This window comes from Heterodontus francisci, chromosome 1 (genome assembly GCF_036365525.1).
Source record: "Heterodontus francisci isolate sHetFra1 chromosome 1, sHetFra1.hap1, whole genome shotgun sequence".
Lineage (NCBI taxonomy): Eukaryota > Metazoa > Chordata > Chondrichthyes > Heterodontiformes > Heterodontidae > Heterodontus > Heterodontus francisci.
Genome location: NC_090371.1, coordinates 35,821,089 through 35,838,648, shown reverse-complemented (window position 1 = coordinate 35,838,648; position 17,560 = coordinate 35,821,089). Strand labels below are relative to the sequence as shown.

At 43.8% G+C, this 17,560-nt stretch overlaps 1 protein-coding gene across 1 annotated transcript in view; it reads left to right on the top strand.

Annotated features, from left to right (window-relative positions):
- Positions 1-4,205: 4,205 nt before the first annotated feature.
- LOC137375902 (transmembrane protein 127) overlaps positions 4,206-17,560 on the top strand; it is a 46,847-nt gene continuing 33,492 nt past the window's right edge. The window contains exon 1 of the mRNA XM_068043600.1: positions 4,206-4,506. Within this exon, the coding sequence (XP_067899701.1) occupies positions 4,320-4,506 (187 nt within the window). The 5' untranslated portion in view covers positions 4,206-4,319. The remainder of the gene's footprint in view (positions 4,507-17,560) is intronic.

The window sequence follows — 17,560 nt, the reverse complement described above, 5'->3', positions numbered from 1 at the left end:
CGACCGGCCAAAAGTAAAATCCCTGTGGTTGTGGGCGGAAGCCTTTGAGTGGCCATTAACTGGCCACTTAAGGCCTTGATTGGCCTGGGGTGGGCAGGCCAGTTTTCGTCGCCCTGCTTAAAGTGGCGGCGGGTCGGGAAGGGCCCCCCCGACCCTGCTGCTCCATTTTACGCCGCCTCCCCCCTCCCCCAACCACCTTCCCACTCTTGGGGGGGGAGGCGTAAAATTCAGCCCATAGAGTCATTTATGGCATAGAAGGAGGCCATTCAGCCCATCAAGTCCATGCCGGCTCTCCATGGTGCTATGCAGTCAGTCCTACTCCCCAGCTCGATCCCTGTAGCCCTGCAAAACTAGTTTGCTCAGGTGGCCATCCAGCTTCCTCTTGAAGTCATTGATTGTCTCCACTTCCACCACCCTTGTGGGCCGTGAGTTCCTGGTCATAATCACCCACTGCGTAAAAAGGTGCTTCCTCATATTCCCTCGGCATCTTTCAACCAAAGCTCTCAATCTGTGTTCCCTAGTCCTTGTACCATTTGTTAATGGGAACAGTTTTTCTTGCCAAACTTATCTAAACTTGTCATAATCTTGTACACTTTATTAAATCTCCCTTCAATCTCATTTGTTCTAAGGAGAACAAACATTTAGCATTCTGTCTGACTACATTTTTAGACAGTTTTTACAGAATTTCTCCAACAACTGGTAACTTCACTGAGGCCATAGGGTAGCCCATGAAAGAAATAGAAAAGTTCACACTGGTGATGTAAGGTTTTTGAAGTGTCAGTCATGGTTCAGTGGTAGCAGCCTTCTGAGCCAGAAGATTGTGGGTTCAAGGCTAAGTCCAGGACTTGAGTGCATAATGTAGGCTGACATTTCAGTGTCCCCTGCGAGCATACTGTATTGTCAGAGATACCGCCTCTCATCTGGATGTTAAATCAAGGCCCCGTCTGTCCCGGGTGGAGGTAAGCGGGTCCCGTGGCACTATTCAAAGAAGAGCAGTGGAGTTTCTCCTGGTGTCCTGACCAATACAGATAAAGACAGGTTCAGTGGTCTTTCCTACTGCTTTGTGCAAATTGGCTGTTGTATTTGTCTATGTAACAATGGTGAGTGCACTTCAAAAGTAAAAGGCTGTAAAGCACCGCTTTGAAGATATGAAAGTTGCTGTGCAAGAGTAAGTCCTTTTCAAGCATAGGCATTGAAACATATTTTTAAGCCAGAGCAGAGAAAGATTTATAACATGATATGCAGCTACTCTGTCTCCTGTTTTTCATTGTAAAGTAAGAAATAAAATCAGTGATGCCCCGAGAGCCACACTGCACATCAATATAATACATATTTAATATTTACATATGTTTTATAATTTGGATTTTAATTACTCAATGTATTTCACATATAGCATATGCGATAAGCAATGATATGTTTCACTTGTAGTACCAGTCATCCAGTTACATTTTTTTGGGCTTTATCGCTGTTAACAGACCAGCACACTCATAAATGCTATCCCACAGCTTCTCGTCATTTATTCATTCTATGGCTTACTTGGAAGAATTTTATGCTGACGCTGTGTGCCAAAATTGAAAGAGTTTGAACATTTGAAGACATCCTTTGTTAAATGCAAGAAAAGGGCCCTGCAAATATCTGAAGCCATTGAATGTTTCTAAGTATACAATACGCTTTGATTATCTTCCACGCTGAATAATTGATTGGAATTTTTTCTACATTCATTTCATCTACAAGAGTTGTCAACAACTGTGAAATGTAAAGTTTGAGCGGATAAGGAAGGAGCATCAAAGGCAAAACCAATCCTGTCCTGACCGGTACCTGTAAAGTCCACTTTATAAGCACCGTTATTTTCTTTCGGCCAGGGGTGCTAACCCCATGTATGGTAGGGTACCTCACCTCATCTACAACCCAAGCCAGAAACAACAAGTGCAGAATGTAAGCTTCATTTTGCCCCTTTTGTTATGAGTTGGAGAAACTGGTTATTGAGAATTGTTTTAATGAATTTTCGACAAACAGAGCAGACATCAGAACTGGGGCCATGTTTTGCCCAGCTTCTTAATGATCTTTGGGCAGTTTTCTTTTTTGGTAACCCGACTGCAACAACTTTCCTTTAGTTCTGCCAATTTGATCCCATGGTTACTAATTATGACCGAATGCTATTGCGGAAGTAGTAACTTTAAATATTAAATAAAAACAAGAAATGCTGGAACCACTCAGCAGGTCTGGCAGCATCTGTGAAAAGAGAAGCAGAGTTAATGTTTCAGGTCAGGGACCCTTCTTCAGAACTGACAAACATTAGAAAAGCCACAGGTTATAAGCAAGTGAGGTGGGGGTGGGGGTGGGGCAAGAGATAACAAAGGAGAAGGTGTAGATTGGACAAGGCCACATAGCTAACCAAAAGGTCATGGAGCAAAGGCAAACAATATGTTAATGGTGTGTTGAAAGACAAAGCATTAGTACAGATTAGGTGTTAATACACTGAATATTGAACAGCAGCAAGTGCAAACCTGGAAAAAAAAACTGGGTAAGCAAACTGAACAAACTAAGATGAAATAAATGCAAAAAAAAGATTGTAAAAAAGAAAAAATAACTAAAAATGAAAGTAAAATGGGGGGCTGTCATGCTCTGAAATTATTGAACTCAATGTTCAGTCCGGCAGGCTGTAGTGTGCCTAATTGGTAGATGAGATGCTGTTCCTCGAGCTTGCGTTGATGTTTACTGGAACACTGTAGCAATCCCAGGACAGAGATGTGAGCATGAGAGCAGGGGGGAGTGTTGAAATGGCAAGCAACCGGAAGCTCAGGGTCCTGCTTGCGGACTGAGCGGAGATGTTCCGCAAAGCGCTCACCCAGTCTGCGCTTGGTCTCCCCAATGTAGGGGAGACCACATTGTGAGCAGTGAATACAGTATACTACATTGAAAGAAGTACAAGTAAATCGCTGCTTCACCTGAAAGGAGTGTTTGGGGCCTGGGATATTGAGGAGAGAGGAGGTAAATGGGCAGGTATTACACCTCCTGCGATTGCATGGGAAGGTGCCATGGGACGGGGACAAGGTGGTGGGGGTAATGGAGGAGCGGACCAGGGTGTCGCGGAGGGAACGATCCCTTCGGAATGCTGACAGGGAAAGGGAGGGGAAGATGCGTTTGGTAGTGGCATCACGCTGGAGGTGGCGGAAATGGCGGAGGATGATCCTTTGGATATGGAGGCTGATGGGGTGGAAAGTGAGGACAAGGGGAACCCTGTCACAGTTCTGGGAGGGAGGGGAAGGGATGAGGGTAGAGGTGCAGGAAATGGGCCGGACACAGTTGAGGGCCCTGTCCACCACAGTGGGGGGAAATCCTCGGTTGAGGAAAAAGGAGGTCATATCAGAAGCACCGTCATGGAAGGTAGCATCATCAGAGCAGATGCGTCGGAGATGGAGAAACTGGGAGAATGGAATGGAGTCCTTACAGGAGGTAGGGTGTGAAGAAGTGTAGTTGAGGTAGCTGTGGGAGTCGGTGGGCTTATAATGGATATTAGTAGACAACCTATCCCCAGAGATGGAGACAGAGAAGTCAAGGAAGGGAAGGGAAGTGTCAGAGATGGACCATGTAAAGGTGAGAGAAGGGTGGAAATTGGAAGCAAAGTTGATAAAGTTTTCCAGTTCGGGGTGGGAGCAGGAAACGGCACTGATACAGTCATCAATGTACTGGAAAAAGTTGGGGGAGGGGGCCTGAGCAGGACTGGAACAAAGAATGCTCGACATATCCCACAAAAAGACAGGCATAACTAGGACCCATGCGGGTAGCCATAGCGACACCTTTTACTTGAAGGAAGTGTGTGGAGTTGAAGGAGAAGTTGTTCAATGTGAGAATGAGTTCAGCCAGGAGGGTGGTGGTGGATGGGGACTGGTTTGGCCTCTGTTCCAGGAAGAAGCGGAGAGCCCTCAAACCATCCTGGTGGGGGATGGAGGTGTAGAGCGATTGGACGTCCATAGTGAAGAGGAGGCGGTTGGGACCAGGAAACTGGAAATTCTCAAAATGACTGTAGGGCGGATTTCAGATTTCCAGCATCTGCAGTATTTTGCTTTTATTTTAACTTTAAATATTAGTTGCACACAGTGAGATGCTTCCATGCCCTCTTGAGAATGGGAGCATGTCCCATCAGCAGTAACTGCTCCACAGATACCAAAGAGTTAATAGTCCTTTGTGTGTCATCACAGCGACGCTGTGAGCACGTCAGGCGGCGAGTAGGAGAGAGAGAGAGAGAGAGGAGTGTTTTATGTTGTTATGTGCTTCTTTCCTCTTCCTTGAGCCAGCATTGAGTGCAGCGCCGGAGAATGGAAGGTAGATTGCGGGTCCCGCAGAATCGCAACCTGCCGGCCGCTGTCACTCAGTGCTTCTCGGTGGTGGCTCTGTGCACGGCCGTGGCTGATCCCAACTGGTTCCAGGTGGCGCCGAACGGCACCTCCCCGCAGATCTATGGAGTGGCTTATGTGGTGCGTCTCCAGGGAAACCTCACAGCAGGTAACTGAGCAAGACAGGTGACTGAGAGAGGGGAGAGGAGAGAATACAGAGTGAAAGGTGCATCCCTGGGCAGGCAGTGTTACTTGGTAAACACTTCCAGATAATTTGACACAATGCCCATTTAAAAGGATCTTTGACATTCTGTCAACCCTCTTGTGAGGTTTGTAAACACAATCACCAGTTGATTTTTTTCCCCCTTTCCCTCTTTGAAGTTATTTTAGAAACTTTTTTCCCTTTTCCCCCATTCCGGGAAGAGAATGCAAAATAAATTGTACCAGTGACTGTGAGCTTTAGGCCATCAATGTTGCAGGGCTGAGTTATACAAAACAGTTAATAAATTAAGAACTTGCACTAATATAGCACCTCTCAGGATGTTCTGGAGTGCTTTAAAGCTAATGAAGTACTTTAAAAATATTGTCACTGTTTTAGGAGAAGGTGACAGTCAAACTTTCATGCAGCACAATCCTGAGGGATCAATGTAGGCCAAGACACTGGAAGAACTCCCCTGCTCTCTTTTGATTAGCACCATGTTTACCTGAGAAGATAGATGTGGGTTTAATGTCTCATCTGAAAGATGGCATTTCATACAAGGTGAACAACTGCACTGAATTTCAGACTGAATTTTCACCCCGATATGGGGGTGAGAAATGAGGCGGGCGGGCGCACAGTGTTGTGCTGCTGGCCGGCCGGTACTGGTTTGCCGTCATCATCCCAGGCTGGGCCATTTTCCTGGAGGCAGGATTGTGGGCAGAAAGGCTACCTGCCCGCAAATGGTGGGTAGCCAATTAAAGGTAGGTTAAAGCCCAATTATCAAAGGCCAACTGGGGTTTTCCAGTCAGCCTGCAGGCCCCCACAACATCATGAACAGGCAAGCTGCCTGGAGGTGGCCTCACAGCAGCAAACCAGAGGGCCTGCACTCCAGGCAGACTTTGAGGCCCTCCCCGCCTACCTGGCCCAGCAGCTGTGGCCATTTTTAATTGAAAAATATTATAAGTTGCTGAGAGGGCACCACAAGATGGAGATGCCCACACTCTCCCTGACCTGCAACGGCAGGCCGCAGCTTCTTCTGTGCTGGAGGGCATCTATTGGTCCTCCAGCTTCGAAAGCCCTCCTGCCAAGCTTAATTGCATGGTGAGCATGCCCTCTGGCCACTAATTAGCCAATTCAATGCCAGGTGACTGCTCCTGACGCGGTGTGGAGTCAGGACCCCCATTTGACTCTGATGTTGTGATCCTGACCCAAAGTGCGATTAATAACAACTTCCCTAGGTCCTCTGCCCACCCTTTACTCGGGTCTTTTTTGATCCAGAACTGATCTTGCTGTGAGTATGTTGGATAGTAATCGAAAAGGGAGTAGTTCCATATTAGATAGGAGCAGACTGAGAAGGGCGACAAGGAATGCAAAGACAGGATTACAATGCATGTATTTAAATGCATATAGTGTAGTGAATAAGGCTGGTGAACTACAAACACAAATAGCAATATCGGAATATGATGTTGCGGCAATAACGAAAATGTGGCTTAAAAATTGTGAGGACTGGGCACTTAATATATAAGGATGTAAAGTGTTCACAACAGATAGAGAAAGAAGAAGGGGAGGTGGGGTGGCAGTACTGTTTAGGGAAGACATTGTAGTGTTGGAAAGAGGAGATATCCTTGAGGTGGCAAGGACAAAATCCATTTGGTTAGAGTTGAGAAGCAGCAACGTAATGATTGAGCTACTAGTGTTATTCTATAGGCCTCCAAATATTGAGAGATAGAGGAGCAAATCTGCAGGAAAATCACAGAGATGTGCAAGAATTGGGAGACTTTAATTACCCAAATATTGCATTGATTTTAGAGTAAAGGGAAAGGAGAGGGAGGAATTTCTGTATTGTGTTCAGGAGAACTTCCTTGATCAGTATGTTCTCAGCCCAACTAGGAAGGAGGCATTGCAGGATCTGGTGCTGGGAAATGAGGTCAATCAAGTGGATCAAATGTCTGTGGGGGAGCACTTTGGTAAGAGTGATCATCGTATCATCAGGTTTAGACTCGTGATGTAGAAAAGCAAGGAACAACATAAGGTCGAATGGCTATATTGGAAGAGGGCGAATTTCCATGCGATGAGAAGGCATCTCGCCAGGATAAAATGGAACCAAAGACTGACAGGAAAAACTGTATTGGAACAATGTGTTATCTTTCTATTAGAATGAAGGGTATGTAGGTAGTTTGATCTTAGAGTAGGTTAAAGGGTCAGCACAACATCGTGGGCCGAAGGGCCTGTACTGTGCTGTACTGTTCTATGTTCTATTAAGGAAGGGATGCTTCAAGTACAGGCTAGGTACATTTCCAACAAGGCCAAAAGGTAGGGGAGATAGAGACAAACAACCAAAGAGGGTTTATGATGTAGTCAGGTGAATTCTTCAAGTGAGAACCAGACCTTATACAATAAGTTTAGAGTGGAGGTGAAGAGGAAAATAAGACTGGCAAAGAGACAATATGAAAATAGAATGGCAGTCAACATAAAAGGGACCCCAAAATCTTCTACCGGCATGTAAATAGTAAGCGAGCAGTAAGAGGTAGAGTGAGGTCTATTAGGGACAAAGAGGATAATATATGCTTAGAGGCACAGGGCAAGGCAGAGAATACTTAAGGAGTACTTTGTATCGGCGTTTACTAATGAAAAGGATGTTGACAAAATATCAGTAGAAGCGGAGAGAGTAGAGGCAAAGGAAAGGATGAAAATTGAGACGGAGAAGGTACTGGAAAGGCTGGTTATGCTTAGGGTGGATATGTCACCTGGTCCAGATGGCTTGCATCCCAAGTTGCTCAAGGAAAAGGGGGTGGAGATAGCGGAAGGGCTTACCATAACCTTTCAATCTTCCCTAGACAAGGGGGAAGTGCCAGAGGATTGGAGAGTGGCAAATGTGACACCTTTATTCAAGAAAGTGCATAAGGACAGTCCTGGTAACGGCAGGCCAGTTAGTTTAACATCATTGTTTTAGAAACGATAATCAGGGAAAAAATCAGCAGGCACTTGGAGAGGTTTGAGTTAATTAATGAGAGCCAGCAGAGAATTGTAAAAGGCAAATCGTGCCTGTCTTATCTAATTTAATTTTTTGATGAAGTGACAGAGAAGGTTGATGAAGGGAATACAGTGGATGTTGACTAGATGGATTTTAAGAAAGCGTTTGATAAGGTACCACATAAAAAGCTGATTAACAAAAATGAGGCTTATGGAATAGGAGGGTCAGTGTCCAATTGGATAAAGAATTGGCTTAAGGACAGAAAACAATGCATCTTAATGGTTGTTTTTCAGACTGGAGGATGGTAGACAATGGTGTTCCTCAAGGGTCAGTGCTAGGACCACTGGATTTTTTGCTATATATAAATGACTTGGATCTTGGAATACAGAGTAGAATTTCAAAATTTGCCAATGATATCAAATGTGGAGGAGTGTCAAACAGTGAGGATGATATTAATCACCTGCAACAGGATATAGATAGACTAGCAGAATGGGCAGACGAGTGGCAGACAGAATTTAATACAGACAAGTGTGAGGTAATGCATTTTGGCAGAAGGCATATGGTGAGGAAATATGGACTTAATGGCACAGTTCTAAAGAGTGTGCAGGAACAGATGGACCTGGGGTTGCATGTGCATCGATCTTTGACGGAGGCAGGACATATTGAGAGTGTGGTTAGTAAAGCATATGGAACTTTGGGCTTCATAAATACAGGCATAGAGTACAAAATTAGGGAAGTTATGCAGAACCTTTATAAAGCTCTGGTTAGACTCCAACTGGAGTATTATGTCCAGTTCTGGTCACTACACTTTCGGAAGGATGTGAGGGTCCTTGAGAGGGTGCAGAGATTTACCAGAATGATTCCAGGGGTAGGGAACTTTAGTTACAAGTTTAGGTTGGAAAAGCTGGGGTTGTTCTCCTTGGGGTAAAGGAGATTGAGGGGCGATTTAATAGAGCTGTACAAGATTATGACAGCCTTAGATAAGTTAGACAAGGGAAAACTCTTCCCGTTAACTGATGGTACAAAGACTAAGGGACACAGATTTAAAATTTTGGGTAGGAGATGCAGGGGGAATGTGAGCAAGAACTTTTTTACCCAGTGGGTAGTAATGATCTGGAATTCACTGTCCACAAGGTTGATGGAAATGGAGACAATGATTTCAAAAGGAAATTGGATGGGCACTTGAAGGAAGGGCTACAGGGATCGAGCGGGGGAGTGGGACTGATTGGATTGCTCTGCAGAGAGCCGGCATGGACTTGATGGGCCAATGGCCTCATTCTGTGCTGTAAATGACTCTATGACCTCATCGATCAATTGCTAAGATTTTATCTTTTTCATCTCCAGAACATTTCCTGCTTTTGGTTCCACCTCTGTTCCTTTGCTGCCTTGACCTGTATCCATGCTCTGCTCTTCATCCTCCTATTTACCTTCACCAACTCCAGTGAATCCAAAACTCTGCAGTCTGCTTTCTTCTTTTCACAAAGTTGTGCACAACCCCTCATGCTTTATGTCACGCCTGTCATTGATTTCAGAATCCTCATCCTTGTTTTTAAATTGCTCCATGATCTCTCAAACGCTTGTTTGAGTGATTTTCTCCGGACCACCTGCCTCACTCATCCGACTTCGATTCACTTACTTGTTCTCATTGGGTTTTTGAATTCTAAATGAATATCAAATCCTAATGGAAATTCTCCTCTGCTTGATGGGTTATATTTTTTGTCTCAGCGCCTCCAACAGTGAGATTGGGAACTAACTGCATGGATGACTGTGGGTGTGAAACTCCACCTTCCCGTTCTGCCATTGCTACGGTGCCCTGGGTCTGCACTGGAAAAATTTTGAATGAACAAACAATAACAGCTCATATTTATATATATATTTTTTTTTATTCATTCATGGGATGTTGGCATCGCTAGCCAGGTCAGCATTTATTGCCCATCCCTAATTGCCCTTGAGAAAGTGGTGGTGAGCTACACCTTTAACATCTTTAAGGTAATAAAATATCCCAGGGCGCTTCACAGGAGCATTATAAAACAAAATACGACACCGAGCCACATAAAGAGATATTAGGTAAGACGACCATTAGCTTGATCAAAGAGGTAGGTTTTAAGGGGTGTCTGAAAGGAAGAAAGCGAGGTAGTGAAATGGAGAGGTGTAGGGAGGGAATCCCAAAGCTTAGGGTCCAGGCAGCTGAAGGCACGGCCATGGAGTTTTTTTATATTCATGCATGGGATGTGGGCATTGCTGGCTAGGTCAGCATTTATTGCCCATCCCTAATTGCCCTTGAGAAGGTGGTGGTGAGCTGCTTTCTTGAACGGCTGCAGTTCTTGGGGTGTAGGTACACCCACAGTACCGTTAGGGAGGGAGTTCCAGGGTTTTGACCCAGTGGCAGTGAAGGAACGGCTATATAGTTCCAAGTCAGGATGGTGTGTGACTTGGAGGGGAACTTGCAATTGGTGGTGTTCCCTTGCAGATACCGATTGTAAAACTGTGAACAGATAAGATTTGAGGGGAAGGCAGATGTCCGAACATCTGTACAGGTAATGGACAAGTGTCTGTCCTTCCAAGGCTCAGTTCAACTATTTCAGATAAATGTTAAGAACTTCAGGGTACCTTTCCAAAAAAAAAAACGAGTTCTCTTGGTGAATTGGCCAACATTCCTCCCTCAACCAATATGTGAACTAATCATTTGTTTGGTGGATGCTGCTGGTGCAGAATCGCTGCCATATTTGCCTTCAGATCAGTGAAGGCATTGTAACAAAATTTCAATATGATATTTTTGAGACTTTTCAATGTGGTAAGGTGCTATAGAAATATAAGTATTATTTTACAATTAAAAACAGAAAATGCTGGAAATACTCAGCAGATGTCGAGCATCTGCAGTATTTTGTTTTTGCTGAAATGCATTCTCCATAGCAACGCCTCTACCAATCAGAGCTCTCTTCTCATATAGTATAAAGTTGTTGTTTTCCGTTACATTGGTATTCTTGCGGATTGTCCTGATGAGTGCAAGACAAAAAGCTTCGACAACAAGTCTCTATTTTCAGCAGTGCTCAAGTTCTGTACTACTAAACGACTATTTATTTTGTTTTTGTATCATTTGAAGAACTGCTTTGCCTTGCAATCGCTCCCCCTCCCTTCAAAGAATGCTTTTAAAAATTAATCTTTTCAACGATACTTTCCATCTATACACTCTTTTAATCTTGCCTATGTCATGCTCGGCTGCTCCTCTGGTCACTCCCACTGTAAAGCAATTTGAGACACTGTTCTCTGTGAGGGACGCTATGAAAATAAGAGTTGTTATCTCCCTCGGCCAGTCACCATTCCTAATCACAACCTTCATGTTGTGAGTGGTTGTCCAGCTTGCTTCCATCAATGGTGTTTTTGATCCAGCTGATAAAGAGTGTGGCCCAGCACAGGTGGTTTGCCAAAAAAAAAATCATTCATATTGTTTTATCTCAAAGGGTCTGGATTACAAAGGGGAGGAAGTTATCCTTCAATTGTACAAAGCTTTGGTTAGACCTTATCTGGAGTACTACGCTTAGTTTTTGGGCACTTCACCTCAGAAAGGATATATTGGTCTTGGAGGAGGTTCATTGCAGATTCACCTGGGGTTTGAAGATTAAATTATGAGAACAGGCTGCATAGTCTATAGGAGAATGAAGGGTGATATGATAGAGGTGCTTAAAGTGTTAAAAGGATTGGATGGTGGATTAGATTAGATTAGATTAGAGATACAGCACTGAAACAGGCCCTTCGGCCCACCGAGTCTGTGCCGACCATCAACCACCCATTTATACTAATCCTACACTGATCCCATATTCCTACCAAACATCCCCACCTGTCCCTATATTTCCCTACCACCTACCTATACTAGTGACAATTTATAATGGCCAATTTACCTATCAACCTGCAAGTCTTTTGGCTTGTGGGAGGAAACCGGAGCACCCGGAGAAAACCCACGCAGACACAGGGAGAACTTGCAAACTCCACACAGGCAGTACCCAGAATCGAACCCGGGTCCCTGGAGCTGTGAGGCTGCAGTGCTAACCATTGTGCCACTGTGCCGCCCATATGGAGAAAGTATTTCCTCTGATGGGGAAATTACGAAGAAGATGGCATAATCTTAAAATTAGAGCTCGCCCATTTAGGAGCAAAATCAGAAAGCACGTTTTCACACAAAGGGTAGTAGAAATTTAGAACTCTCTCCCCCAAAAGTCTGAATTCTGGGATGTTTGGAGGTTTCAAGACTGAGATTGATAGATTTGTGTTAGGTAAGGGTATTAAGGAATATGGAGCGAAGGCAAAAAACGGAGCCATGATCTAATCGAATGGCGGAACAGATCTGAGGGGCTGAATGACCTACTTCTGTACCTAATATTCCTATGTTTTACCAGCAGTGTCACAGGCTGAACATTGCCAGCAGCTGTCACAATGGAGGATTCAGTCCTTGAGATTGAGCCTGCCTCAGAGCAGTACCTGTTCTTGCAGTGTTGGAAAGGGCTTTCAGCTGGGTTGACTAAGGAACATCTCAGACTCTATTATTTCTACTCTTGGCTCTCTGTTCCACTGATCTTTTTCTGTGGGTGGGAGATACCATTTTAGGAAAAAAATGTACATAGAAACATAGAAAATAGGAGCAGTAGTAGGCCATTCGGCCTTTTGAGCCTGCTTTGCCATTCATTATGATCATGGCTGATCATCCAACTCAGTAACCTGTTCCTGCTTTCGCCCCATACCCTTTGATCCCTTTATACCCAAAAGCTATATCTAACTCCTTCTTGAAAACATACAATGTTTTGGCCTCAACTGCTTTCTGTGGTAGCGAATTCCACAGGCTCACCACTCTTTGGGTGAAGAAATATCTCCTCATCTCAGTCCTGAAAGGTTTACCCCGTATCCTTAGACTATGACCCCTGGTTCTGGACTCCCCCACCATCGGGAACATCCTTCCTGCATCTACCCTGTCAAGTCCTGTTAGAATTACTAACATTTGTATAACTTCAGGAGGTGATTTTTTGGGTTAAATCAATTACATCTAACTGCCCATATTGACTCGTAGAACCAGTGGTGACATGAATAAAGCTTTTTTATGCAGCGAGTGGTTAGGATCTGGAATGCACTGCCTGAGAGTGTGGTGGAGGCAGATTCAATTGTGGCTTTCAAAAGAGAATTGAATAATTATCTGAAGAGAAAACATTTGCAGGGCTATGGTGAAAAAAGATGGGGGACTGGGACTAGCTAAATTGATCTTGCAGAGAGCTGGCATGGACACGATGGGCCGAATTTCCTCCTCCTATGTTGTAATCATTCTAAATGATTCTAATTTGCCATTCCAGTGTGGTACTGATTCATGCAGCCCTGAATTGTCAGTATTTAAAATTATGAGGGCTTTATTTAGAGCAAATAGGGAGAAACTATTTCCTTTGGCAAGTGGCTTGGTAACTAGAGGTCATGGATGTGAAATAATTGGCAAAAGAGGAGAAATGTTTTCCACACAGAGGGTTGTTAATTTCTGGAACACACTACCTGAAAGGGTGGTGAAATTAGATTCCACAGGAACTTTTTAAAGGCAGTTGGGCATGTGCTTGGAGGTGATTATTTTGCAGGGTTATGGGGTAAAAGCTGGGATGTGGGATTACATTGGACAGCTCTTTCAGAGTGCTGGCATAGGTGTGATGGGCTGAATGGCCTCCTTATGAGCTGCAGGATTCTATGACTGTATATCATTCACTGAAAAAAATAAGCAGGCAGGGAAATAAGATCAAGGTAATCGGGAATCGTCAGCATGGTTTTGTGAAAGGGAAATCGTGTTGAACCAATTTATTGGAGTTCTTTGAAGGAGTAACATGCGCTGTGGATAAAGGGGAGCCCGTTGATGTACTGTACTTGGATTTCCAGAAGGCATTTGACTAGGTGCCACATAAAAAGTTATTGCGCAAAGTAGGAGCTCATGGTGTAGGGGGTAACATATCAGTATGGATAGAAGATTGGCTGGCTAGCAGAAAACAGAGAGTATGCATAAATGGGTCATAGACATAGAGAGATACAACAATGAAACAGGCCCTTCGGCCCACCGAGTCCCTGCCAACCATCAACCACCCATTTATACTAATCCTACATTAATCCCATGTCCCCTACCACATCCCCACAATTCTCCTACTACTACGTACACTAGGGGCAATTTACAATGGCCAATTTACCTATCAAACTGCAAGTCTTTGGCTGTGGGAGGAAACCGGAGCACCCGGCGGAAACCCACGTGGTCACAGGGAGAACTTGCAAACTCCGCACAGGCAGTACCCAGAATCGAACCTGGGTTGCTGGAGCTGTGAGGCTGCAGTGCTAACCACTGCGCCACCCCGCCTTCTCTGATAGGTCCATTTCTGATTGGCAGGATGTGACGAGTGCTGGGATCTGTGCTGGGGCCTCAACTTTTCATAATTTATATCAGTGACTTAGATGAGGGGAGCGATGTCATGGTAGCTAAATTTGCAGATGACACAAAGATAAGTAGGTATTGTGAAGGGGACTTAAGGAGGTTGCAGATTATAGATAGGTTGAGTGGGTGGGCAAAAATCTGACAGATGGAGTATAATGTAGGTAAATGTGAAGTTGTTCACTTTGGCAAGAAAAATAATAAAGAGTATTACTTAAATGGAGAATGACTGCAGAATTCCAAGGTGCAGAGGGATCTAAGTGTTCTAGTGCATTTAGTCACAAAACGTTAGTATGCAGGTACAGAAAGTAATAAAGAAGGCGAATGGAACGCTATCCTTTATTACAAGAGGGATTGAAAATAAAAGTAAGGATGTTATGCTTCAGTTATACAGGGCATTGGTGAGACCACTTCTTGAATACTGTGTGCAGTTTTGATCTTCTTATTTAAGGAAGGATGTAAATGTGTTGGAGGTGGTTCAGAGGAGGTTTACTAGATTGATACCTGGAATGAGCAAGTTGTCTTGTGAGGAAAGGTTGGACAGACTGGGCTTATTTTCACTAGAGTTTAGAAGAGTGAGGGGAGACTTGATTGCAGTATGTAAGATCCTGAATGGTCTTGACAAGGTGGATGTGGAAAGGATGTTTCCTCTTGTGGGGGAGTTTGGAACTAGGGGGCGCTGTTTTAAAATTAGGGGTTGCCCTTTTAGAACAGAGATGCAGAAAAATGTTTTCTCTCTGAGACTTTTGGGACTTTGGAACTCTCTGCCTCAGAAGGTAGTGGAGGCGGAGTCATTGAATATTTTTAAGGTGGAGGTAGATAGATGCTTGTTAGGCAAGGGAATCAAAGGTTATCGGGGGTCAATGGGAGTGTGGAATTTGAAACACAAACAGATCAGCCATGATTTTATTGAATAGCGGAGCAGGCTCAATGGGCTGAATGACCTACTCCGGTTCCTAATTTGTATGTTTGTATGATTAATGCATTTTCAGAGAGCTGGTGCAGAGAGCTGGTCCAAATGACTCCCTTTAGTGTTATAAAATTTTGTGATTTAGCCGATGCTATTTGGATGCTACGATTGATTCATTGCCCCTGGGTTTGGAAATTGAAAAAGGCAGCTGGTTTTCATTCCTTCCTGTTGACAATAATGATTGAAAGGATGCTGTGTTTACAGAATGGTTATGATAGTCATTCTCATATAACAGTCATTGTGCTTGTGTGAGCATCAACACCAGCATTAACCAATTGGGCTGAATGGCCTGTTACTGTGCTGTAGAACGTACATAATTCTATGTAACACCTGAAACTTCTGGTTAACAAGAATATGTATTACTTTTAGGAAAAGGAAGGCTTGCATTTATATAGTACCTCATCATGTCTGCCAGAAATATTTTCAAGCTTTTTGCACAAAGAATTACTGAAGTCCAGCTGCAGTTAGTATGCAAGAAAACTTAGCAGCAGTTTTACTCATGGATAGATAAATAGGTGAAGGAGAAAGAAATAAAGGATATGTTTATGGGGTTGGATGAAGAAGGATGGGAGGAGGCTTATGTGGAGCATAAACACTAGCAAGGACCTGTTGGACCACGTGACTTGTTTCTATGCTGTAAGTACTATGTAATTGCAAGACCCCTAAACAGTGTTGAGATGAATGACTGGTTAACCTCTGATAGTACAGCAGCCCCTCAGACCTGCAGAGATTGTGTGTTAAAGTCTTGTAGTAATGCTTGAACCCACAACTTTCTGAAGAATTGGTAGGACTATCAATCTGAATCTGCATTGCAAAACTGAGTGATTCCTTGAAGTTGCATCTTTACTGTGCAAACAAATACACACTCAAAACATTCTTACAGCCTTTATCTTTGTTATCTGGAAGATTCCTGAACTTCTTGATTATGGTACAGTAGCTCACAAGTTAGCATAAATGACGGAGTGGGAAACTTCAACAATGATTTAACATGTTTATTTCATTCTTTGCCTCATCACTGCATTCTTTAATACGCACAGGGTTGTTTTACAACTTTTTATCCATGACAACAATATATCGGCATCTTGCTGAATTATTCTTACACAAAAGGTTTTGTTCCCGTGAAGTCTATTCCTGAGTTTTAAAAGTAACAATTAACAGAATGAAACCAGCCCCAGACAGAACAGTCCTATGGTGGGTTATTTCCAGTGATTTGAGCTGGAAACTGAACTTTTGTGGGTGTTGGCAAGATTGGGTTTGGCTGTGATGCTGCTTCATTCCTTTGTACCAGTTAAGTATACAGCTAGCATGCTCTATTTAGCCTCAGGGGTGAAGAATGGCTGCCAGTATTGTGCCTCAGCAACTGGTAGCACCTTTAGTATAGACATGGGGGAAAAAGGAATAAAACTAGAAATAAGCAGTTAGCTTATCACACCCTTTGGTTTTACAGAAGCAGTTCTGCCATTGGTTCTGCGTATGGTTACTTTAAGCCATCAGACCACATGATGCTCTCTCACAACTTTCCTTCATCACATGTGACTGTTGATACAGAATTCTTATTTGTTGAGCAAAACAAGGAGCACTTAGCCGTCTAATGCAAATGGAATGTAATCTGATTTGTGTATATAAAACATGCACAAGTAGGCAATCCACTCTGGTTGTGATCAAAATCTAACTTAATACTTACAAAATGTTAATATGACTGAGAAAAACAGTGGTGCAATGCAGAATGTAAAAACAGCCATGCACTGCAAGTATGTTGCAGTTATCAGCTTTGACTTGGACATTTCTTAGAATTTTATTAAGAATCGATGCAACATGATTTAATTTGTTGGATGAGCCAGTGGTAGACATCATTTATTTCTCAGCTGGAGTTAAATGGCTTACAGTGGAGGGTTTAAACTAGTTTGGCAGGGGGATGGGAACCGGAGCTACGGATCAGTGGATGGGGTAGCTGTTGAACAGGCAGATACCGAGTGCAGAGAGTCTGTGAGGAAGGTTAGACAGTTGACAGGGCAAAGTTGCAGCCAGTATGATGGGTTGAAGTGTGTCTATTTTAACGCAGGAAGTGTCAGGAATAACAGTGATGAACTTAGAGCAAGGATCAGTACTTGGAGCTACGATGTTGTGGCCATTACGGAGACGTGGATATCACAGGGGCAAGAATGGATGTTGGATGTTCCGGGGTTTAGATGTTTCAAAAGGAATAGGGAGGGAGGTAAAAGAGGTGGGGGAGTGGCATTGCTAATCAGGGATAGTATCACAGCTGCAGAAAGGGAGGTCGTCGAGGAGGGTTTGTCTACTGAGTCATTATGGGTGGAAGTCAGAAACAGGAAAGGAGCAGTCACTTTGTTGGGAGTTTTCTATAGACCCCCCTGGGAGGCAGATTTTGGAAAGGTGCAGAAGTAACAGGGTTGTTGTCATGGGTGACTTCAACTTCCCTAATATTGATTGGAACCTCCTTAGTGCAAATAGTTTGGATGGAGCAGTTTTTGTCAGGTGTGTCCAGGAAGGTTTCCTGACTCAATATGTAGATAGGCCGACTAGAGGGGAGACTATATTGGATTTGGTGCTTGGCAACGAACCAGGCCAGGTGGCAGATCTATCGGTGGGAGAGCATTTCGGTGATAGTGATCACAACTCCCTG